Here is an 18217-nt window from a genome sequence, read left to right on the forward strand (position 1 = left end):
AAGTTATCTGATGAAGTAATTTTTAAAATATGGTAGTTAAAAATTGTGTTTGTTTTAAACATTCAATATGTGTTTCAGCGGAGAGAATGGTTTTAAGCTTAAGGAGGGAAGATTTAGATTGGATGTAAGGGGAGGTTCTTCACAGAGTGAGAGGTGAGATGTTGGAACAGGCTGACCAGAGAGGCTGTGGATGCTCCGTTCTTGGAGGTGTTCAAGGCCCTGGGCAACCTGGTCTAGTACCAGGTCAGCTTTCTAATACAGAAAATGGAATGAGTTTATTTTCCTGAATGGGAGTTAAAGCCATGCTCTAAGTTGCCTTGGAGGAAAAATCTTCCACCTCAGTATTGATGGCATAAGATATTAAGACCTTAAATTAGGAGCTTCACCTGCTGTGTTTAATATTAGATTGTATTTATACCACTGTTATATTTTGCAAACTGCACTAAATATGAAGCAGTAAATGCAGGTGAAAATCTTCTTCGCTAACTGCAGTTCTTACTGTTGAGAAGAACAGCTGAATTGAGGCTCATTAGTGAGAAGGCCTTGCCTGTTTTGCTTTTCACAGAATAGTAGAATCACAGAATCACAGAATCACAAGGTTGGAAAGGGCCTACAAGATCACCTACTCCAACTGTTCTCCCATCACCACTGCTACCAAAAGCACTAAACCATCTCTCGCAGCTCCTCATCCAGACGCCACTTGAACACAGCCAGGGATGGTGACTCCACCACCTCCCTGGGCAGCCATTCCAGTGCCTGTCTTTTTCAGTCTGCCAGAGTCAGAGGGCAATTGAGAATGTGCCTGTAGGGCTGTTGGATAGTCTTGGGCTCTGCGATGATTGCTGGCAAACCTGGGGAAAGTCAGAGGAGATGGTTATAGGGAACTGTGAAGTGGGCATGATAGCGGGCTTCATGTCTGATAGTGAGTGGTGCAGGCATGGAAGGCTGCTGGTTGACGTGGTGCCTGTATGGAGACGAGGGGAAAAAAAGGTGAAGTGGGAAGAGAAAGACCATAAGGGGACTAGATGGAGGTGCTGGTGCAACGGGGAACTGGAATGGTCTTTGGGGTATACAGGTCTCGGGAGCTAAAGTGACACTGGAGGACAGAGAGTTGGGAACCATGGCAGGGATTACATGAGTTAGTGATTTAGTCACAGGTTTAAGCTTTCACTCATCCCCTTCACTATGGCTGAAACTTGTAAGTACAACCTAACAGCCAGTTCACTATGTCATCAGTGCTTGTCAGCATTCCTTCGAAGGAAAGATTTATTTTTCCATAGCTAGTGCACAAATGAGCGCTGTAGTTGGGCTTTCTTTTAACAGTATGTACGTTAGTCACTGTGCAAGAATGGTTTTTGTTTGTATTTCTGAGAACTTTGTTCTTTTGTGAGAAAACAGGTGACTAAATGCAGAAACCTGAGAGCCAATAGCTAAATCTTCTTGGAAAGTTATCCCTATGTTTGCTCACCAAGTTGGCCTGTCTTTGTATTTACTATGATCTATAAAATGCCTGTGGGTTTGTTTAATGGCTGCTGGCTTTTTCTATAGGAGATAGGAGAGAATATCTCATTTAGGTAAAGCTTGAAATCAAGTATTATGTGTTTGCTAATGAAGCCTAAGTGTTGTTCGGATGAATTTGTGGAATTTGTACGCCTGGATTCAGGTCATAGAAGTTGAAGTAGCATCGCAATTCTTAGTTAATCTACTTGTTCAGGTGAGCTGGTTTAGCTAAGTTATGAGAAAAGTGAATGTGTAAATAAAGCAGAATTTTTTTTATTCTAAATCAGAATTATTCTAGGATAAGGAATTAACTCTTGGGTACGTTGAAAGACTGTTAATGTTCTAAAACATTCTTATATAACAATATTCTAATAGATTTTGAGTCTATTAAACAATCACATAGATTCATCTGAACAGAAAATAACTGAGTGCTGTAAATTTAATATGCAGTGATGATAACATAACTCACATTGTTTTTATTAAGCCTAAATAATTGCCTAATTTTATGTTATTATTTTATCTTAATTACCATCTAAGAATGCACAAATTCTAGTTCAAGAGCTTACACACAGTTGCATATCAGCAAGTTTAGATGCTTTTGTACCAATGAAGTTCAAGCTGTACTTTCTTAAGTACGGAGGCAAAACAGCTGACTTGATTTAGAGCATGGTTAAAGCATGTGCCTAAATCCAGCCTGCTTAGGATACTCTTGGACCTACTGATTCTTTTACTTTTTGGAGTACAGTTGGTTACCTGGCAGCTTCTAGTGTTATATAGCTCAGCTTGCAGTCATAGGGAACGTGGTATAAAGAAAACACCATTGTGGTTGGAGGATTTTCTCTGCTAACTGCTATTGCTTTAGTGCAGTTGCTTGAGATATTTGAAGAAGAAAATACCTCATATGGAACATATTATGGCTGTAACTGGTTAATGCTAAATGCAAACCAGCAACTCATTTCACTTATTGGTGTGTGTGTGCATATATGTATGTATGTATGTATTTCAAGTATTAGTGTGTTTATGTGTTATGTCTTTAGTGTTTCATCAAGGATGGAAGTCTTGGACATTTTATTTTTTTAAGGGTGACTTAATTATGGAAATATTTTTCTGCTCTTCTGTTTGGGACTTAAATTAGTTTTGTTTTTTTTTTTTTTCATTAAAGTTTGTACTAAGTTTGTAGGAATATAACCCAAATTCAATATTTGAACGTTATAACAGTTCAGGAGAAAAGTGAATGAATGCTTGTGAAGAACTTTTAACCAATAGCCTTATTAAATGTTTGTATTTAAAAGAAATTAAAAATGTAAGAAGTCAAAAATTTTAATCTCTTCTCCTTTTTCTCTCTCATCAGTTTGGTCAGATAATTGAAATTCAATTTTCTTTGTTTTAAACAATAGTTTCTGTTAAGATTGAATACTCAGTTGCATAAATATCTGTTGTTCCAGAGCATGATGATAATGTTTTTTTCACATGAATGGTAATTCTGAGAGCAGCGTTTAACTACTTCCATTAAAATCCCAGTACAAAGATTTGTTTTTATTACAAAACCTGGTGTTTGTAGAACTCCGTTTTAAAGCAAGAACAGTCTACTGTGTAAAATAAAATATAAATAAATGTAGAAATACTTACCTACATTTTATTTGTTTTTAGTTCCAGAACCCATACAAAAACCACATGAAGGACCGGGAGAGATGGGGAAGCCTGTGGTCATTCCAAAAGAGGAGCAAGAAAAAATGAAAGAAATGTTTAAAATAAACCAGTTTAACTTAATGGCAAGTGAAATGATTGCACTCAACAGATCTTTACCCGATGTCCGATTAGAAGGGTAAGTAATATGTATTGTATTAAAAACTATATATAAATGGAGAGTGCCATTTCCTGTATGTATAGCACTTAGGTGAAATTGGCTTTAAGAGCAGAGACCAGTTTCCTTCATTGTTATTTAACAATGAATCTGATTACAGTATAAATGCTGTTCAGGAAATAAAAATTAATCTGAGTGAAAACAAAGTTCACTTGAGAACTGGTGTTTCAAGAAGAAATATCTTCTTTGCAAACTTCATGCTTTACTTTTAATGAGGCAGACTAAAGTTCTACGTTGAATGAAATAGAAAAGATATGATGATGAGAAATAAATACTTTAAACATTTCTTGCCTAATGAAATGTTCAAAGCCTCATTTAGCTTGCATTATAGTGTTTGCTAATATCCATCTAGTTTATTTTTGATCTCACCTCTGAAATATTGATTCTTTCAAAGCTATTTGAGTCATAATGAAAAAGGAAATCATAGCCTTGTTTTAAATAAAACTAAGATTACTCTCCTCTCTTAGGGCTGATCTGAACAGGTAGCTGATGGCTTTCTGCCTCGAGTCCCTTTTACTTGGGAAGTGAAACAGAGCTTGTGAAATAAGATTTTGCCAATGGGTTATCTGCATTCTTCAGTAATTATGTGCTGTGGGAAATCTATTTCTTTTGAAGGTCAGCTATCGCTTTTGTATACACAAGGCTTAGATGCTGGATTAATTTGTTTTTCATTTCCTACCTTTCAAGATGATAATGGGATTGAGATGAAGCTCTGGCCACTTTTCATTTTTAATGGGTGATAAATAGCTGCTTTATGCATAACTTTGCCTGGAGCAATGATTTAAATGGTTCTGTGTAGTGTGCACGTTCCATAGTGTGCTGGTTTTTTTACTAATTGAGATGGATTTAATAAATAAATAAATAAAGGTCTCCCGAGATAGAACCAGTGCAACTTTGTGTTGATTTTTAGTCAAATTATTGGTCATTACTTACCTGTTTCTCGGTACAGAGAAAGAATGTAAAACACATAAACCTGTAGGGTTTCTTTTTGAAGCTGGGATATCTTTGTTTTTTTGGTGTTTTTTTCTTGTTTCACATTATTGCTCTGATCGTGGTTAGAATTTGGCAGTGGATCTCTTGGTGTTTGTGGAGTTTCACATGAATGATGCCTGCTATATGATAAGAAATTTTCTTTATAAAATGGTGATTTAAAGGGGGTGAGAACTTCTCGTTAACATTCTAATCTTGTTTTAGCAGCAAGGAATATCATCAGATTCTTTGGAGACTTTTGTCACAGCTGGAATGCTAATTTGTGGTGATTTCTGTATGGTTTAGTGTTTTGTTTGTTTGTTTTTTGGGAGAACTAAATGGAATGAATTATCAAAACTTTGGGGAAATGATAGTTACAGCAGCTGGTTAATTTGGAAGGTAAACATGGGTAATCGTTCATGATTATCTTGGAACTAAGGAGGAAATTAAATAACATCTGTTTATCAGCATTCATGTTGGAAAACTTGCATGTATGTTTTCTGCTACTTCTGCAGTGTAAGTACAAAGTTAAGGAAACACATTCCTTACACGTGGATCTAAAACATTGACTTGATTGTAATCTTTAAAGTCTAGACCCTGAATTAACCAAAAATGGAAAGAGAAATTGTTATAAATGTTCACAATTCTATTAGTTAAGCATCATTCAACCTTTTGCAGACAACTCAAATTACAATCTTAAAATTAGGTTCAGCTCTAATGACTTTCCTTGTATGCATGGCCATGTGCTGCAGTTACTGTGTTTTGTGCTAAGATGTGAGTTATAAATTCAGTTGCATTAAATTTGTTCACCTCTTACATTTGGATGGACAAAAAGTTGATTACAGTACTTTCTGTACAGGAATGAAATCTTAGCGTAAAATCATAGGCAAGGTCTTAGGGCAAAGCTCTATTTTCTGTTGCTGTAAATAGCTAATATCCACTTGAAGTGCATATTTTTAGTAGATTTTGACAGAGAAAAGGTCCCTTAAAACAGTTCTCTTCATGATCTTCTCAGTATGTATTCTCCAAGGTCAAGCAAGTTAAGAAGTTGGGGATTGTTAAAGTTTCTTGAGGAAACCTGAAAATGTTGTGTTTGCAATGCAAGAGCGTCTTAATCTGTGTGAATGGGTTAATATGACTTTTCTGGAACTCTAGCCATTTTCAGAATTGCGAAAACTATAAGGATGTCCAAATGTTTTGTGTATGTCTTACAATAATATTTATCTGTTCATTCAAAATATTCACATGGTCAGAAGTCCTTTCTGCTGTGTTAGTGGAATTGCTTCTGCTGTAACTTGTTCTGTCTGCATCCCTGCTAATAGGGAAGTAGTTCTGGAGGAGAGCTGCTGATTTCTAACCATGCCTCACCACATCAGTGTGCTTACAGCACAGCTGCCACAACTCCTTTTAGCCAAGTTTTGAAGAAGTGGGATATGCTCAAGCTGAGGTGTTCAACTGTGTCATTTTCTTCTTGAGTTTTGTTGGGTTGCTTCCTTTAATGCGGTATAGGGGGAAGATGTGACCATTTCAAGTTCTATAATTCTTTGCCAGCATCAGTTCTTCTGCAATAAGGATGTCAAAGGATGGCCAAACAATTAGTTAATCTTTGTAAAGATATGGAAGTTAGGTGTGCCAAAGCAGGACAGTTTGCTTATGTATTTAATGCTAATGTCAGAGGATGGTGACACACTGGAACAGGTTGCCCAAGGAGGCTGTGGATGCCCCATCCCTGGAGGCATTCAAGGCCAGGCTGCATGTGGCTCTGGGCAGCCTGGTCTGCTGGTTGGCGACCCTGCACATAGCAGGGGGTTGAAACTAGATGTTCATCATTTTCAACCTGGGCCATTCTATAATTCTATCAAACAGCAGCTACCGAGGGAATCTATGTTACCATTCACACTAATTTCTCGTCCCGCCAGAATCTGCTGCTCAATCCCTCGCAGCCATATGGAGCTCTTACCTGTACAGATTCTGTTTTCTGTCTTGCGCTTCTGCATCTGGGTGTTTGTTGTTTCATCTCAGTACGTAACCCACATGGGGAAGAATGTTTGTTTTGGCCAAGAAACTTTGTTTCTTAATGAAAAACAATATGTAATTTGTCTTAGCTTCTGGGTACTTGTCCAGCGTAGTGGAACTCCTCTGTATCAGATGTCTTCACAAATTCTAATCTTCTGAGTTCTGCTGAGCTGTGCCCTGGTCTTATTTAGATGTTGATAGTTATTTTTACTACTTGTCACCAAATTACTGAGGCAAATAAATGCCTTTAAAACCACTGAGATACGACTGAATTGGCAGTCTTTTGTGTCTGTAAGAGTAAATGTTCTACTTAAGCTTCTGGTGGGTTAATAGAGAAACAACAACAAAAACAAAGTAAACATCAAGAAAGTAGTAATATTTTTAAACTTAGATATTTCCATGAATCTGCATTGGAGCATGTTATTGTAATTAATAATAAATGCTGGGGCCACAGCCTCTGGAGGGATGTTGGTGTGGAGGAGCAAGCAGCTGGGAACAGCAGACTGGTTTTAAGTCGCTAGTAGATTATTTCATGTAAGTGTGTCTTAGTCTGGTCTGTGAATCAGTCATCAAAGTGGGATTCACACTTGCCAGGAAAGTGTGCAGCTGTAGGTTTGACATGACAGCAAAGAGTAAAGTGTTGGGTGATGAGGAGCATGAGAGTCTTGATTTTGCTGAAGATGAGAAGACGACAACTGAAATAGGTTTCAATGACTGAAACGTGCACTTAGCTCTGCCTATCTGTTTTACTGATCAGGCTGGAAAGTGGTGTGGTTAAATGCATGAACTTTGTGTGGTGGCTTATATTTGGTCTCAGTTCTATTTGAGGTGATTTTGAAGCTGCTTTGGAAACCAAAGAATGAGTACTGTGTACAAAGACTGAAGTTTTCAGGCCTCACAAATCTTAAAGATTTGTTGAACATACAGAACATTTAAGGAGACATTTGGGTCTTTGGTATGAGAGTTTAATCCCAGTGCTGACCTCTGTGCTCTAGAAAAGAGTGTGCAAAACTCCCTACTTTTCCTGGCCCAGGTGATCAAGGCTGGAAGCAATGGAGGCATAGCTGGGCAACACAGTGTTGTGCAGCATTAAGTGCTAGTCACCACTGGAGCTTCCATTGGGATATTTTATAGTGCAGGCTGAGATCTCTTGGAAAGATGTTGGGTTTCCCCTAGAAGCAGGGAGGGATGAGGAGAGCTTTGGGTACCTTCATGTCCTTTCTTCAAGGCTGCATCTTTGTACAGTTTGGCATAAAATACCTTCCTTTTCAGTTATTCCAGATTTGGTAAAATGTAACCAGAATTAAGTGTATGGGACACCTTACTGTACCTCTGTTAAATCCTGCATATTGCCTGTCCTCTCAAGCTATCTGTACTGTGGAAGCAGTGATGCAGATGTTTGAGTGATGCAGACGTTGTTAGTGTGTAATCAGTTTTTAGCCAGATGGACTTACGTATTTGAATGAACTAGGTTTAAAATTCATACAAGCTTTGGCTTCAGCAACTTAGAAAATTAAGGAGCATACATCCCATAATATTCAACTAGGCCAGTAATGTGGCTGGTTTAAGTTATTATTGAAGGCTTTTTTTGCTCCTGTTCAGTTCCTACTTTGAAGCTTTATTTTACGGTCTGGATGAAGTTGACTTTCCTCCTTCTCTAAGTCTTATTTGTATGAATGTTGCTGAGTCTGTGTTTGGCTTATGATGCTTGGCTTATTTCTGAGCAAGTCATTCATACAACTAATTCTCATCTTTCATCTCTCTGCTTGGAAAAAACAGTATATAGATCCAGGCTTAGGGATGCATCATGTATGCTAATTATAGGATGCAATATTATGCTTTCAGTTCTGAGACTGCAACTTGCTTTTCATACTTAAAATTTACTTAAAGTTTAAAAATTTGTCCATTTTAAGGCTGAAATATTCGAGTGAGAACATACCAGAATTCTTGTTTGCAGAAATTAAGAATCCTGACTGCAGGGGTTACCTTTGCTTTGTTACTACAGTTGAATTACAAGATGATGCAAATTCCTAGAATTTACACAGCTGTTGTGTGAGGAAAATAGTCTATTTGCATATACCTATTAAAGATAGAACTACTAAAGGCATACATGCAACAGTAAGCTGTTGGAACTCAGTATATTAAGTTTTATAGTTTGTTTTTTAATGGTAATGCTTGAAGTCTTGACCGTTATGAGCTTTGTGAAGAAGTGTTCTCTCTAATGATTTTAATTCAGGAGAAGAGCCAAGGGAATAGCTTCACGTTGTATATCATCAGGTGTAAATTGTGTATTGTATATAATTGGGTGCAGCCAAAAATCTCAGCACTGCTTCTGTTGATGCTGAGCCAACAGTTGTGTGGCCTTGCAGCTCACTGGCTGAGTGGAGGTTTGCATTCCCCAGGGCTGGGGGAGTGGGTTTGTTGGCCAGCAAATGGAAGCAACAGTGACACCCAGCAGCTGTGTGATTGCCTCATCTGTTGTAAAGAGGGGGATGGGCTGGAACTGTGGCATTGAAAAGGGAGATTATTGCTTAGGGTGCAGTTGAAGACTGCAGCTATTTAGGTGGAATATAGGGAAAAGAAACTTTGCAATGGCAAGTTTGTGCAAAAATCCTCATAAAATCACGAGGATTTAAATAGGTTCATAAATTGTGATATTCTTGGTGAAGTTTTTTACTCGTTTAGCTTGGGTCACGGTGATAGAAGAAAGGTAATAAAAAAGAGCTAGGTTGTCAGGATGATGGTGGAAAACTACAGAAGTTTGTTCAACGTTACGTTCATGTTACAAGCTAGAAATCTAGGCTATTAATTAGTCTGGCATCTGCAAAGGAGATCTGCTGATCCCTTGAAAAGCAGTGTAAATTTCAGCAATGTCACACTGTAAGTCTGAAAGCTTGTGAGGCACTGAAGATTTAACTGTTGTTTTTCAAAGCAGATACTTTATTTTGTTTTGCGTTTTTTGTCTGGCTTTTGTTTTCATTTAGGTTGTTACTGGGTTCATACAGAATCAATTTCAAATGTTCACATTGGGAGAAATCAGCTACAAATCTTTCTCCTAGAAAGAAAGTTTTTTAAAAGTTGTCTCTTCAAAAATGAGCACGCTTCCTGCAAATTGTTGTCTTTGTCTGTAGGCATATACACACATGCAGTTACATAGGTGTGTGCACACGGACAAAGATTTGACCGACTCATTCTTAGCTACGAGTTTTCCATTTTTGGATGAGCAGCCATGTCACAAACTTTATTCTAGTTGATTGGTTAAGTATGGAAAATGATATGGTTAGAGAACTTAGTTTATTTCCATCTTTGAGGACAGAACTCTTTTTTTCCTTACTTGAAAAAGTACTTTCCTGTGGTAACTTTGATGGGAACAACATTCAGTTGTAGGTAATTACTTTTGTGAACTTCTTCAATTCTGTAACCATAGTGGTGTTGTAAGGACTGTGTTGGATTTTATTTCCAGGATTTAAAGCAGAGTTCTGCTTGAATCATGAGATAATACAGCCTTTCTTATATACAAATCTTTGAAAGCAGAAGAAAGGATGGCAGGTAAATTACGCAATGCTATTGAAGGCAAGGTACTTAAGCAGGCTGGATGGAAGTGCTTAGATAAGAATTACTAGCATTCAGGTCATCAGTTTAGACAGGTTAATTGGAGCTGTGATGTGTATTACAGAAGTGAAGAGCTCTTTTTAAAACAAATTGTTCTGATCTGATTGGAAGAAGCAGCTTTCCTCTGTAGTGTGAGGTTTTGTTGCAAACTTCTGTGCAGCACTTTCTCTTTGTGCAGCTACAAGTTAAAACTGTGATTGTATGCAGGGTTGTTTGATAAAAGAAGCTGTGGCACATTCTGTTGATCAGCAATTCCATCTTTCTCAGAAATACTGCTTTTAACCCTTTTTGCTGTGTTGTTTCCTGTTAATATTAGCTTTGTCCATCTTAGTTGTCTTTAGTCACAATGGGTTATTCTGAAAATTTATGTTGGAAACAGTTTTACTAATGCTCTTCTTGTGATGATGTTGAAAGGCTGCTGCTGATGTACAGGAAAGACTTAAGTCACTGTTTACCAGAAAAGCATCACTTGATTTGAATGCTGGTGGTTGTTGATGCAGTGTTTTGGCACTTTCCGTCACCTCTGCTAACAGAGATGTTATTCTCTGCTAGAAATGTGTGAGCATCAGCAGCTTCAGGGTGACTCAGTCTTATTTCCAACATGTTTTCACCTGTGGTTTAAGGAGGGAGTAGTGTTTGCATTGGGCAGGGCTGTGCCTCACCTTTGTTGCCTTAAGTTGTTGCAAACTATAACTTTAGGCAGATGGGCAGGTAAACAACGAGTACTGGTAGATTCACAGCACTGCAGCATGATGGGGCCATTATTAATCAAAGCCCGAGGTTTTATGATAGGAGTTTGTATTTTCTAGTGATTTGGCATTAACTTCAGTATCCTCAATAGTTGTATTTTCAAGCCTTTAGGAACTTATGCATATTTTCCAGAGTGCATTTTAATACTAAAGATTATGCTTTTTATGCTGTTTCACTAGTATTAAATAGGTTTATTCTAGGCACTGTGTTGTACCGCGTTTCCTCAAAACCTCGGCTTTGATGCAGTTTTCCTTTCTCATATTTAAGTTCTGAGATGCATTTTATTTGTAACTGCAGCTTTTATTTTTAACTGTTGTTTGTACTGTGCAAGATAAAAGCTTGGACTACATCTGTAAGATGACTAAATACATTTCCCCTCACTCCCTTCTGTTGTTCCTTTCAAATATGCATTTGTACTGCATTAGCATACTGCACATACGAGCTGTGGTCTGAGCTCTAGTGTGATTTCCCATCTGAGCTGTGAAGTGCAGAGCAGATACTTGTGCTTGCATTCCAGCTCTGTCTTTCATTGATACGTGCTTTGGGTTTGGAAAACAAGGGTCGTGCAAGTATATTGAGTGCTGCTAATATTTCTGAGCCATTGTAAATTATTGTATTGCTTGTGCTTTCTTCCCTTGGAAAGCTGGTGGAATCTGGGTATAAAATTGATGTCACATATACCAAATCTTGGCTTTGGTACTGCCTATCTACTGCGTTTTTGTTTTTATGTCCTCATAGTCTCTTTCTGCATAGACATCATGGTAGTGTATAATTGATTTCCAACAAGATCTCTACTATGTTTGCAGACTTTCTTTTGACAGCAGTTCTTCAGCTTATGAAATATACTGATCTTATATATCTCATATAAAATCCCATTTTATTACATTATTTCCAAAAAAAGATTTAGCATGATTTTGAAGGGTGTGCAAATGGATTGCTTCTAATACTGTACATATGACTTTAAAGATATGACAGTGTTGCACATAGCACTTGATCTTGAGTTGTAAGAATAATTTCTCGAAATTATGTTCAGTGAATACAGTGTTATAGTATTGATAAAATGCCAAATATTATCAGAGTTGCTTGCAGCGTTGTGTTTCTAAGCTAATATCTAAGTTTCTCTGAAAATCTCAACAGTAAGTTGGAAGAGGTGATATTAGGACAATGAAGGGTAGGCCTTGTTGGTCTTAGGCAGTAAGCAAAGCAGGATGGTTATCAGAAGAATTTCACTTCTGAGGAATTCAAATGAGGGATTGTTTAAGATCCTTCAGTAGATTACTTCTGTTTCAGCAGTGGTTAAGTATGTTTCCCTCATTCCTTCACTAACATAGGAGATAAGAGTTCCAGTTCTGCTAGTTGTACATTAAGGTTGAGAGCAAATGGTTCTGGTGATGTAGGTAACACAAAATCAGTGTACTCACCCTAGTTCTTAGCATCTTGAAGGCTCAGGCATTGCTAATACTCGAAAGGTATAGAAGAGAATAAGCTGTAAGCTGAGGTGTCTGGAATCTTGCACTGGTAGCACTAAGTACTTTGGTATCAGCTTTGGCAGACCTGGTAACAATGAGGTGCTCATCTGCAGTCATGAATAGGATCATGAATGTTGTTTAGATGCTTTGGAAGACTTGCATTTCATAAGATCTTGAAGTACTCTGAATGATCCCTTTTGCATTTACTGGAAGGTAAAATTGTTGTTCCTTTTTCGTTTTTCTTTTTAAAATCTTTTATTCCACATTTTGAGTTTAGAGGATTTTTTTTTTTGTTGGCTGGGTAAATTAAATGTTAACAAACTGTAGATTTTTCTATACCAGATATTTCTTTATAAAGATTGAAAATTGAAGAAGACCACCTTCCAAAACTATGTACAGTTAATTCTTTTAACAGAGATTCAGTCCTTCATGTTGCTGTCATTTTTAACCAACAGCTAGAAGCTTCAACTGTAGACTTAGGATATGCAGCTTCACAAAGTATTGCAGTGATGTTTATTTCTTGACCAAAGCTATCTTGTCAAATGGGATGGAAGTTTTAATATTCTGATCAGTAGGAGTCGGAAGTTCTTTCCTTGCAAGTTTATGATTACAGAAAGTTTAAAATCTGAGATTTAATGACTAAAATAGGGCAATTCTATTCAAATAATACTTGTCTTTTTGAGGTTATTTTTTTTTTTGTAAAATCTCCCACGGACTGTTTACAGCCTGAACCGGAAGAGAAAAGAGTAAACAGTTTATTCAGAGGTTTTCAGATTCTTTCAAGTTGTTTTGAAGGTGGCTATACACAGTACACCAAACAATATCTTTCTGGAGATTTTTTTATATGCAACTCCCTGTCTAAAATGTACAGAGCTTCTATGTATGATTCAATTACCATCTCCATTAAAAAAAAAAGATGGTAGAGAAGAAAAGCATAAATAATAATTGCTTCTGACCTTCCACTTTAGAAACTTCTGTAATGAGTTTAAAATTTTGAAATTAAGCTGTAGGGCCTTGTTAGCAATGTTATCCACAGATACGCTGTGATCTGTCATCCTTGTTTTGCTTTTGGCATGTTAGGCTTAAACCTGGGTGAGCGAAGAATTTGGACCCAGCGTACTGCCCTCCTTTGCTCTTAAGGAAATGCAGGCCTAGGAGTAAACAATGGGCCAAAGCATTCCGAATTATGGCACAACATTGAAAAAAGGTGAAATTCTGTGAACAGTACCTACGTATGTGCATCTGACAGAGGTCAGGCCTGTGTCTTATCTGTTACTGTCCTGTGGTTCCTTTGTAAAAACATTTTTCAAAATGTTTTACACAATGCTTGTGAACTTCATTTACATCTCAAGTCTGATTTTGATGGGACATGAAAAATTGTGGCAAATCAATTAGGAAGTGAGTTTTATCCACTTTCATTTCCTCACTACCTGAGAGCAACAAATGAAACATTAGTGAGGAATAGATGGTTAATGAGGCTGAAGCTGGTGATTCCAGTTCTGAGAAGGAGACTTGATATGGAATTAAGAAAATCTTCACTGTTTTGTTCATTGGAAAGTGTACGTCAACACACGCAGATTAATCAGGCTTTTGTCTTGGTCGTATTGAAGTAGTCTGTCCTATTCTTTTTCTGTACCTTTAAGTATAATGTAATAATTCATTGCTTGCGTTTAAAATATCTAATATTTCCAGGGAGTTTCCACAATCTAAATAATATATGGAGTTGCTTTAGCCAAGAATTTGCCTGATGCATGCCGTAGATTAAGGAAAGGATGATGCATTTCAGGTGAAGTAGATATTCTCAGCTGCTGTTTGGAGTCTTCATTAAATTACTGGAGATGGTATGCCTTCCTGATATTATGCACTCAATTTTAAAACTATTTGAGGCATGATCCAACTAAAGGAACATAATGTATTAGTAGTGAATTGAAATTCAAATTTCCCTTAATTCATGCCCTGTATGTCATACCCTTGATGGTTATGTTCTGCTACTAATGTTGCTTATCTGTTGGTTGAAACAAATGCTGCATTTTAAATTTAGTAGTAATCCCTTCCTGGGGTAATTTGTTTTCAAATGAAAGACAAAAAGGATCCTTAATTTAAAGGTTTGGTACTCAAGATAAAATGTGGGTTTTGCATAGAGGGCTGATGCTCTGAGTTAACTGTTCTTTCTGTTTTGCATTCTGCAGCAGTGTGTTCCTGGGGGAAAGCAGCGTACGGCAATGATTTCAAAATTAAAAACTACTTTTTTTTTTTAATCTAGTCACAAATGTATGTGCAAGTATATTGACAAAGTATGTATAGAAAGACAGTTGAAAGGAATACGGTTACAAAACAAATTGTGTTGCCACTTGTGAAAGTCTCTAAATATTAGTAGACAGGGCAGCATAGGTCACTCTGAAACTGTTACTCCAGAAAGGGCTGATCGCTGTGGTTGACAATAGGCAAGTCTTGTTATGGATGCAGGGATGTTCAGCTTCTACAGGTCATGGAAGTGGACATGCTTGAGAAGGGGTTCTCATCAACCTTCTATATGTCTTTCAGGCACGTTAGGGATAAAAGGTTTCCTTTCAAAGATGGATCTTAAAGATTCTGATGTCTTTATGCTAAAGACAGTGCAATGTTTTATAAAAGTACTTGTCTGTGGCTGGCTTTTTTTGTACCAGTTCATTTGTTTGGAACTCAGTAAAATAAATCTTTCGTAAAACCAAGATAGTCAAGGCTGAAGATCCAAAATTTAGTATTGCAATGACAAAGCTTTTGGCCACTGCAGGAAGGTAGTCCTGTTGAATGAGATGTTATGGCTTCTTATGGAATACAGCAAACAGATCTATGTCAGCTTTTCTACAGATACTCTGTTTAAAAAATATAGGATCAACTGGAAGATTTACGTTTCTGCTAAGGTTGAAAGTCAACACTCGGATACTTTGTTTCCTGGTCTAGGGAGCAGTGCTGTGGAAGGAATAAAACATGGATGGTTTGGTTTTAAAGCGACATAATGGGCTGAACAAGTGAAAAGAAAATTTGGCCCATGTGTAGAATTTGCCATCTGAAATTCAAGGCATCTTTGCCAAAAGCTATTTTATTTTTCAAATGATACCACAGAAATAATACTTTGTCAGTTGACATTCTTCCCAAATTTTCTTTATGCATGAATCAAATAAAAAAGAACAGGGATATGAGTGTTTTCTCTAAAGATTTTGACACTTGCTTGTTGTAATGAATAATTAAAGTCAGCTGTGATTGTAGACAAGTCTAATATTGAGGATGGAAAGTGCCTGTTTCAAAGATATTGGTGTTTCAGTTCTCAGAAGGGGAAGCATGATTGCACAGAAGCTCTTTGAGATGCTTCCTAAATTATACCTGGACTTAAATTATACCTCGTCTTATCTGGGATCTAGGCTCACTGAGGGTTTTTTGTCACTACCATGGAGCCAAAATGCCTCTGTGTTATGAGAACTGCTCTTGCTTCAGGCTCTGTGGCTAACCAAGTTAGCTAGCAAATAAAATATTCATGCTGTGAGCCTCTTTTGGTTTGTGTTCATGGTGTCACCGGTTCTTCCGAAGGGTGGGAATAGATGCTGACACCACAATCCTGTATTGACAGCTTGTTCCTTCAGTATTGTTTTTATACTTTCGGTTAAACATATGTGCTGTTTACTTCTCAGGCTCTTGATTAGGGCCACAGGTGATACTTTTTAACATATTCTAATAGTATTTATAACAGAGTACTTTTGAATGAGTATATGTAATGAGTTGGGATCTAATGAAAGCTCTTCTGTTGAAACAAAGTTACAAACATAAAATGTGCTTACAACTTTTTCTCATACGATGATGGGTTACATTTTTATTGTTTGTTATACATTTTTTATTTACACAATCTCTTTCAAGTTTGCCATTTCTTACCTTGTGCATTTCTCATCCCTTTTCCCCCTCTCTCCCTGTAATAGTAGGGCTACCCCTTGCCTTCTGAGGGAATGCAGGCTTAAATTAGCACCTTGAGTTAGTATATTTGTTTTGTGAAGCGTTGCATATCCAAGTAGTGGGAATAAATATGGTTAGCTGTATATGATGGCAGTGCGGATGTCTGTCATTTCAAGTACTGGTTACTCCATGAAGGTTCCTTTCTGAGTGGAAGGTTGGAGTATTAGATGTATGCATCAATGTAAGGATTTTTTAATGTGGGAATATTAATTTGTGCACTTTTTCCTCCTTTTGTCACACCTGGGACATTCACACAGTGTTGATATATCATAAATTGCTGTATGGTTTTACTAAGAAATAAACTTCAAACTTGCAGTCCTAACTTGATCGTTACAAATGCTCTTTTTTTTTTTTTTTTTTTTTTTTGATTAACAGTTGTAAAACAAAGGTGTATGCAGACAACCTTCCCACAACAAGTGTTGTCATTGTTTTTCACAATGAGGCTTGGAGCACACTTCTACGAACTGTTCATAGTGTGATAAACCGGTCACCACGACACATGCTGGAAGAAATTGTGCTTGTTGATGATGCCAGTGAAAGAGGTAATGATAAATGTTGATAACTGTAAGATATTGCAGTTTGTTATTCTTGTTTCTTTAAAAATTGAAAGCGAAGTTTTACTGGCTTAGCTTTGCTCAGTAAAACACAGTAGTGGGGTTGAAGGGCAATAAGCAATATGTCCCTTACCAATTACAAATGGATCATTCTGCTCTGAAAACGAATACAATTTTGTCTGGTTACTTTTTTGTTGACATTATAGAGACTTTGTTTATCCTGCTACCGTTTTCTTGTTCTACATTTGGAGCTGTAACACGTTATTAAGGCTTGGGGCATTTAAAATTTGAGCAATGTGATGAGTAATAGTAAAGGCAACTTTCTTCTTCACGCACACCCCAGTTTACGTTTGGTACCACTGTCAAACATGGTGCTCAAAGGGATCAGTATAGACTTTTCAGTTTATGGGAAATTGCAGTTCGGTTTCCCTGCTATATGACATTCCACTTTTTAATGGTCAGTGGACAAAGTGAAAGTTCTGTTATACAGAATAAAGCTCGTTTCCTTACCTTATATAATGAAATTAATTAACTTGAAGCTGGTTTTCTTAAAGTGACTTTATTTAGATTTTGCTTGCCAGTGATCTTTGTAAATTACAATATAGTAGAAATAAAGATAATATTCTGGAAAGTACTTGGTAGCTCATTCTAGATCAGTTATTTGTTTTATTTCTTGATTGATTTTTGTCAGTGTTCTTGGTTATGAAGTGTAACTTGAGGGATACTTTTTCTTGTGTGTGTGTATATGTATATTTATATATACATGTGTATATATATATATATATATATATATATATCTATGAGAATGAGAGAATGACATGTTTTCTAAAGTGTGTTGAAATAATGCTTTTAAAATATATTTCTATATTGGAAGATTTCCAGTATATTAATAGTGAGGAGGCCACTATTTAAAGTAAATAAATAAAATTTTGGCAGCCACCATTTGTTGGCGGTCATCTGTATTTATCTGCATCAGCAGTAATTTCCCTGCTTTAGTTGGAAAATTGAGCAACCAGCATGCTGATATCTCAGTTTGAGGCTTCTGATTCCAATATTGCAAAATACATATTCTACTTATTATGTTAATTCCCGCTTCTCAGTAAGATGGGTCCAAACATCTGAACAAACTAAATCTATGTACAGGAGGAGATGCTGGATTGCAGACCATATGGTCTGAGTAGCATTAGGGTGTGTGGATTACAGTAACTAGCAGGAATTTTTGTGGATTCACAGCTGAAGAATTTACAGGCTACGAAGATTATGAAGAATTTTTATAGTAAAAAGTGTGAGTTTCTTCTTCAGCTTGTATGCATGTATGGTGATGTAACATGCTGCCTGACCAATTCCAAGCCATGTATGTCCAGAGAACAGCTGGCTGTGAAGAGGATGAACAGGGGAAAGAGAGAGAATGCCAGTTCGATGAGTTGTGACCAGGCCGTTTACCTGGGGATGCATTGCTCATGCACTCAGGTTGTGTTTGCACATGTATCAGTATTTGC

The 18217-nt window shown here is 37.0% G+C and overlaps 1 protein-coding gene across 3 annotated transcripts in view; it reads left to right on the top strand.

Annotated features, from left to right (window-relative positions):
• GALNT1 (polypeptide N-acetylgalactosaminyltransferase 1) overlaps nt 1-18217 on the top strand; it is a 74905-nt gene that overhangs the window by 33368 nt on the left and 23320 nt on the right. For all 3 annotated transcript variants that reach the window (XM_042839629.1, XM_042839631.1, XM_042839630.1), the window contains exons 4-5: nt 3151-3325; nt 16540-16706. In XM_042839629.1, coding sequence (XP_042695563.1) covers nt 3151-3325; nt 16540-16706 — 342 coding nt within the window. The remainder of the gene's footprint in view (nt 1-3150; nt 3326-16539; nt 16707-18217) is intronic.

The sequence above is a fragment of the Centrocercus urophasianus genome, unplaced genomic scaffold (genome assembly GCF_019232065.1).
Source record: "Centrocercus urophasianus isolate 14NV4802_14NV808 unplaced genomic scaffold, USGS_Curo_1.0 seq_11, whole genome shotgun sequence".
In the NCBI taxonomy this organism is placed as follows: Eukaryota; Metazoa; Chordata; class Aves; order Galliformes; family Phasianidae; genus Centrocercus; species Centrocercus urophasianus.